The sequence below is a fragment of the Oreochromis aureus genome, linkage group 5 (genome assembly GCF_013358895.1).
Source record: "Oreochromis aureus strain Israel breed Guangdong linkage group 5, ZZ_aureus, whole genome shotgun sequence".
NCBI lineage: Eukaryota > Metazoa > Chordata > Actinopteri > Cichliformes > Cichlidae > Oreochromis > Oreochromis aureus.
Window position 1 is genome coordinate 3168647 of NC_052946.1, and position 7246 is coordinate 3175892.

General features: G+C 38.7%; 1 protein-coding gene across 1 annotated transcript; it reads right to left on the reverse strand.

Moving 5' to 3' along the window:
• Positions 1-3161: 3161 nt before the first annotated feature.
• Positions 3162-6918, reverse strand: LOC116316745 (transcription factor 15-like). The gene is made up of 2 exons (XM_031735369.2): positions 6237-6918; positions 3162-5472 (listed from the first exon to the last, which is right to left on the reverse strand). The coding sequence occupies exons 1-2, from the start codon at positions 6717-6719 to the stop codon at positions 5407-5409; spliced, it is 549 nt and encodes a 182-aa protein (XP_031591229.1). The 5' UTR covers positions 6720-6918; the 3' UTR covers positions 3162-5406.
• Positions 6919-7246: the final 328 nt, after the last annotated feature.

The following is a 7246-nucleotide window of genomic DNA, read 5'->3' on the forward strand; positions in this document are numbered from 1 at the left end:
AGTACTTGTATAATCTGATTGCGTGTGCCATAAATATCATGCTAGCTGACAGTTTACAGTAAGTTCACTGCACAGTTGTTGGCTGATTTTCACTGTCTTTTTGGAGACATTCCCATCCAGGAATTAAAATAACCATCAGATGAGTGTAACAGGCCATCTGGGCCCAGACTGATGTCAAAACTGGCAGTGGCCCAGGGCCTCGGGCCCCACAGGGAGGGTCTCATTAAGGTTGAGCACTGGAGCTTTTTTTTCCTTCCTGTACTTCTATGACATCTTCCTGTCAGGGGGAACAAAGGCCGCTGGGAGCCATTGATCGAGCTCCACAGGGCCCTTACAGTTATCAGATAAGCTCACACAGCAGCTTCTAATTAGGTTTTAGCACTGACTGGTGGAGAGAACTGGAGGGTTGGGATGCTTTATGCAAGTGTGCAGTTATTTGTGCTGCCCCCAAGGACTGCAATAACTTTCTTTCAGAGGGGTGTACCTCCAAACATCACTTCAAGACTTAGAGGATTCAGTTTAGTCATAGAATAAATCAAGATTAACGTTGAGTTTTACTATATGCACTACTATATGGGAATGAAAACTAAAAAATTGCTGCCTACATACAAGAATGCTACTTGTGGTGTCATAAGGGGACCAAGGGCATGTGGTCAGAAATATAAACCAGACAAAACCACTTGAAAACTAATTGAAAATGCAGATTATAGACAAATCTCCTGTTTTCACAAATTAGGATTGTTAAGATTGTCTACAGTAACAATCTGCTGGCAACATTTAGCATTCTTGCACAAGATGCAACTGTAAACTGCAGTTTACTCATACATACATTGTTTTAGATTATTTAGTTCTTTATACATAAAGAACTCGGGGAATGGTGGAGCAAAACAAATCACAGCACTGTTAGGAATTCATTTTTCAAAACTTAAAAATGTCAAAAAGCATTTAGTTTATTTGAAAAATATAGCCTTGATTTGCATTTGGAAGCAAATGGCATTGCAATTTAGACTCTACAAATATCCCAAATCCACTACACTGCAAGTCTGCAAGTTAGCAAGAAACCAAATACTGTAAATGGTATTTTTGGTATAGCACAGTCTTTCTATGCTGAAAGTGTTTCGGCCTTAGTATCATGGGAATAAACAAGCCTACATAGATTTGACTTGATCTTCCTATTATTTAAATAGAACCTAGAACAAACCACACAAACCAAAACAAATGTGTTTCGGACCCTAAAAAATTCTTACAATCTTCATTTTTGGTTATTATTAAGCTAATCTTAATTGTTATTCTAGTTGACATTTTAAAAAGCTCTAAAAATGTTCCAGAGTCTGACTTGTATTAAACAGGAACTCTTTGTGGCTGCACTGATATAACACAATCATTATAGAACAGTTGGGGTGATCAAGATGTACAAATTGTACAAGATGTATTAGCTTGGCACAAAAGCCTAGAAGGATTCAGCATATAACTACTTTTAGCTACGTTTAGCTTTTTTACCTGTTTACTAAAACATATTCCAGTTATAGTTATATAATGGACATAATGTGTAGACTCTGTGTATCCCAATCAAACTGGATGAAGGGTTTAGGAGTTTCAGCTCCTAAAATGTGCCACCCTCTTTTTTAGGGGGGCAAAAGTAATTGAGCTATTTCATGGACAGGTATGGGCAATTCCTTTGTTATGTCATTATCAGTTAAGCAGTTAAAAGGCTTGGAGTTGGTTTGAGTTGTGGTGCTTGCATTTGGAAGGTTTTGCTGTGAATAGACAACATGCGGTCAAAGGAGCTCTACATGCAGGTGAAACAAGCCAACAAGCTGCAAAAACAAAAAAAACATCTGAGAAATTGGTACAATATTAGGAGTGGCAAAATCTACAGTTTGGTACATCCTGAGAAAGAAAGAAAGCACTGGTCACTGGTCACAGTCAACCAAGTGAACAACAGTCTCCAGGAGGGGTAGGCGTATCGACATTCAAGTCTACTGTAAAGAAAAGACTGCATAAATGTAAATACAGAGACTGAAGAAGTCACCTGGATGAGTGACGAAACGTTTCTCCCACAAAACGCTACGTCCAGATGAACAGATTCAACTTTTGGAGATTTACTTTCCTGGATGATTGAGAATGCATCAAGACGTAAATACAGAGAGTTCACTGCAAGGTGCAAGCCACTCATAAGCCTCAAGAATTTGCTAAGACAGTGTCATAGGACGGTGTTTCATAACACAGATTTACAATGACCCAAACATACAGCCAAATCAACCCAGGAGTTTATTAAAGTAAAGGAGTGGAATATTCTTGAATGGCCGAGTCAGTCACCTGATCTTAACCCAACAGAGTATTTCACTTGCTGAAGACTAAACTTCAGACACAAAGGCTCGCAAACAAGACAGCAACTGAAAGCCACTGCAGTAACAGCAACAGAGCATTAAAAAGGAGGAAGCCCAACATCTGAGTTCATCCATGAGTTCAAGACTTCAGGCTGTCATTGCCAGCAAAGAGTTTTCAACCAAGTGCTAGAAATGAACATTTTATTTTCAGTTATTCAATCTGTCCTGTTGCTTTTGAGCATCTGAAATGAAGGGATTGTGTTAAGATCTTTTTGTTCAACCCACTGAATTAAAGCTGCAGGTCAGCACTTCAACTCCATCTGAGTTTTTTTCATTTCAAATTCATTGTGGTAATGTAGGGAACAACAATTAGAAAAACGTTGTCTCTATTTAAATATTTATGGACCTAACTGTTAGAATATTTACCAAACAAAAAATAGAATAATCCAATCTTTTAACATTTTTTTAAGAAATAATGAAATGTGATTTCTGTTGATTTCACTAATCTGCTCGCAGACTTGCAGACTGAGTACTATAATCCATCACAGTGGACAGCTTGTCCACGTTTATTCTCACAACATTGTCTGAGGTTACACGGTTATACTGTGCAGATTTTTCCAGTCAATTTCCAGCATTTATCCTTCAACCCCGTTAAAAAGGTGTACTCCCATCAGCCTCTTCATGTGGCCAGAGCGCTGCTCTTCTGATATAATCCACAACATTAACATTCAGCAGCAGCTGTGTTTGTCTGCACACAGGGTGGTAGGTGATATTAGCCGTGACTGATAAACACCACACGTGAATCCCAACTAAAATGATATACTACCAAAGTGGAGATATGCACAGATCAGTCCTTAGATTTCTTTATTTATGTAGACCCTGCCTCCAAATTTACAAAACTCTGAATGGAGCATAGGTCATGTAAGCAAATTATTTATGAAGAAACTTGAAGCTCTACCACCAAAGTTCAATCTTTGTCTCTTCCTCTAGTCCATGGATAAACTTGTGCAGTTCTTGATATTTTCATCAAGAAGTAATCATCAGTCACCACAAGAGATCCAACACTAACTAGTGACTTTCTTGTGAACTTCCAATAAAAGTTTCATCTATAGAGTAAATACAAATCAAACAGCACAGCCTGTTACAAGAACTCTTTAAACCCTGACACCTACTTAACCACACAACTTGTTTGAACATGCTGGTGGGCCTTGAATGGAATTTCATGGTTATCACTATGAGCGCAATCTAAAAAACTTTTTTTTTCTTCTTCTGGTCTGTTTATGCAATTTTTATTTATTTAAAAAAAAGGTTACCAAAGAGAAACAAAGGACAACAATGTAAATGTGACATGCAATTAAATCACTTCTGATGAAATTAGTTGATCAAGGATTCTTGCATGATAACCAGTTAGTCTTTTTCTGCTTTGGGCTCTATTATATCGGCTGGGGGCCTGAATGAACAAAACTATAAAGACGTTACCACTACAGGTCTGAAACAAGTAGAGAAATGTTGACATTGTTTATTTATTTATTTATTACTTAAACTCAGTTTATTTACTTAAATTGAGTGAACCTACCCAGGAAACAAACTGTAAGCTTTGTTCAGCTTTGTTATAGACCAAACTATTTCAAAATATGCCAAATATAGTGTCACAAAAACAGTTTCTGTGCATCACCAATAAAAACCCCTTTAACAGGCCATGCAAAGGGGGCCTTTAATGATCTCATCACATACTTATTGCTATGTTGACAGAAAAATACAAGAGAGTCATGCCTATGTAAAAATAAATTTAATCTCAAAGTAGATAAAAACATGTAGATAAAAACATTGCCTCTCAGATATCTCCTCTGACACTCCAGAAACTATTCAGGTGCATAGGTCTATTTGAGAGAAAAGCTTCACACAAACATCTTGAGGACCAGCACCAAAGTGTTTGTGAATGTTCATTAGATCAGATCAAACCATTATTTTTGTTTGTTTGTTTGTTTTCTTTTGTTTTTCATCACAAATAGGAATGACATTAGTAACATTTGTGCATGATAAAACCCATATTTGTAAATTGGAACCAGTAAACAACACTGATAATATGTTTTATCCCTCCGTGCAATAATCAATCAGTCAATTAGGTTGACAGGTAACAGTGGTATAACAGATTACATGTAATTATGTATTCCAATATATCTTTAAATTATCCCAAATTATATTTAAAAACTGTGCAATTATACTTACATTTTCATGGATTACTTGACATTTTTATTATGTTCTTTGTGATATTTCCAGGAACTTAAAGTTACTTTGGATAGACTACTCTTTGAATCAGCAGCATCTTTTTCTACTCAATAGTTAAAGCACTGGTTATTATCATCAATGTGTTAAGGGTCAACAGTTTCATTGTAAGTGCAATTTGATATGAGTCACTGTAAATGCTGAGTATGCAAAATGAATTGTACTTGTACGGAAAATGTTCAAAGTACAAAACAAAGTACTCTTGGACACAGAGTTCTAGGATGTTACAGATTTTTACTAGATTAAACATTTTCAAAATGTATTCTGTTAGTAATTTTAAAAAGGGAATTGTATGTGCTCATTAATAAACTGCATTTTAAAGGATTCTCCATTTTTTGTTTTGTTTTGGTTCATAGTTTCCAACTATTAGTAATCACACTTTAGGTGAGTGATCCAAAGTGCTGTATGTAAGTGTAACACCATTATTGATCTAGGGTTAGTATGGATTTCTGTTTCCCTAATGTGTAAGATCTGTTCATCTAATGTATGTATGTAAGTAACCTTCTTAGTGCTGCTCACTTTGTATGTCATAATGTTATAATTTCAGATTATTTATGGAATAATCCACTATACCCCTAACAGTAACAATTTGTGTACTGGATTTCTGGCAACTGCTGGAGACATACAGGTAGTTCACTTGGCAATCCTCCTGTCTCACTAAATAAGCAGACAAGGCCTCACAAAGTAGAGGAGCCCTTCAGGACTGCTGTAGTGCTGAGATGCTTCAAGTCTCTAGGAATATCTGCTGGGAGGAAGAAAAAAATCCCACACTGCTCCAGTTTAGACATTTTCATCGTCGACTTAGCTGTCTCACACTGCTTCCATGCATTTTCACACAGTCTCGTCTGTCCTTCACCTGTGAACAAAGATGAATAATCACCTTCAGTTTCAGTACTGTCATCATCTCTGCGCACCCAAGGAAAGTAACTCATTGCACTCAGGATCGTTGCAGTTACACAGTTATGATATGACACTTATAGATTATTAGATTTTTCACAAACACGGTTGTCAGTGTGGTGTAAAAAGGCCTCATATGCTTTACACTAAAGTTTCTAAATTAATCTCTCAAATTATTTGCAAAATAACAGAATTAAAAAAATTACTCATTAGAATTCATTAAAGCACACTGTCAGGTCTACCTGAAAACAATATTTAACAATTAATGTACTGGGGTTTTTTTACTAGCTATTTTTTAAGCTGTGCTTACCAATCTGACCAAAGCTCTTTTCTAAATTTGTCATTTTCGTATTTCCTCATCTGTCGATAAAAGTGGACACGTCGTAAGTTCTCAGTGCACATGTCTTCTGAAGTGTTTGTTTATCAAAAAGTCCAGCACGGTGTGTATCCATCATGTATGTTTCTTATAAATATTGGAACCTTCTGGAATTAACAACGCCCATAGTTGCACCCTTCTTTATGTCCTGCAGCAGAAATGGTGCAGGAATTGTAAATATATTTTCACCCTGAATAGAGACTGTATTCCACAGAATGCGGAATTAGTGAGACTGGATTTAATAATATAAGCTATACGTGTGCGCATCGGTCGAGGCAGAAAGTATAGAACATAATAAATGTAGTGTCGTGTATGCTGGTGAGCTGAGTATCTTCTGAGTATTTTACCCCTTTGCGTTGGTTGCTCAGGCAGAATGTGCAGATAGTCCGGGGCTGTTTGCCCTGCCCACCCCCCTTCACTTCTCTGTACACAGCACTCAGGCACGGCTGTTCGCCCTCTCTTCCGTCTCCTACTACCAGCACGTTGGCCAGGTGAGAAATATAGCTGGATGCCAGGCGCAGCGTCTCGATTTTGGAGAGTTTTCTGTCCACCGGCTCGGTGGGGATGAGCGTCCGCAGCGCCGTGAAGGCCGTATTGACGTTCTGGGTCCGGTGTCTCTCTCTGGCGTTGGCAGCGTTCCGCTGTCCGACCACAACTCCGCCGGACTCCCGCCCGTAACTCTCTCCCGTAGTGCCGCAGCAGCCGTACCCCTGATCGGTGCTGCCGTCGCTCTCGCTGCGGTTCCCTTCATCGTCGTCCGACATCAAGGTTAGGTCCGCGGGGTAAGAGAAAGGATGCGTGGAGACGGGTCTCAGCATAGTGAAAGCCATCACTCAAAGGCAGGTGGGGAAATCAATCCCTTATATTCAAGTGGAAAACAGCGGCATGGAGACAAGAGTCGTGCGTAAAAGTTGCAGTAGCTCCAAGCCAACAGACTTCCCCAGTACGTTCTGACACCCTCCTCCTGTGTGATAGTCAGCGTGACAGGCAGGGCTCTTATATACTCTTTTACAGTAGTCTGCCAGCTTTACGGGAGGGGTGGAGCAGATGCAGACACTTCCATTTTCCCAAATGTTCGTTCTTAAAGTGTGGTGTTCATTTGATGAGATGTGTAACACAAATGGACGCGCCACATAGAGAGTGGAGAGCAAAAAGGCACAAAAGAAGATGACAAATCTCGATTGTGCCGATCGTTAAAATAAAAACAAATCTGATCTGGTCACATCTGTCAGCTACTGCAGATTAGGGTCGTTTTAGACAGAGCAAAGATGTAAACTAGTCAATATAACAATATCTCAGCAAGCTACAACATGAAGCAGCCGGTTACACAAATGCCCTGAGCCTTAAGTATCATTCT

What these genes read in the sequence shown, in the direction of transcription:
- LOC116316745 (XM_031735369.2), bottom strand. Translation starts at nt 6,719, where the DNA reads ATGGCTTTCACTATGCTGAGACCCGTCTCCACGCATCCTTTCTCTTAC. An exon ending in TGAGCAACCAACGCAAAGGG is followed by an intron (nt 5,473 to 6,236) that starts GTAAAATACTCA and finishes CTTTGTTCACAG; the next exon opens with GTGAAGGACAGACGAGACTG.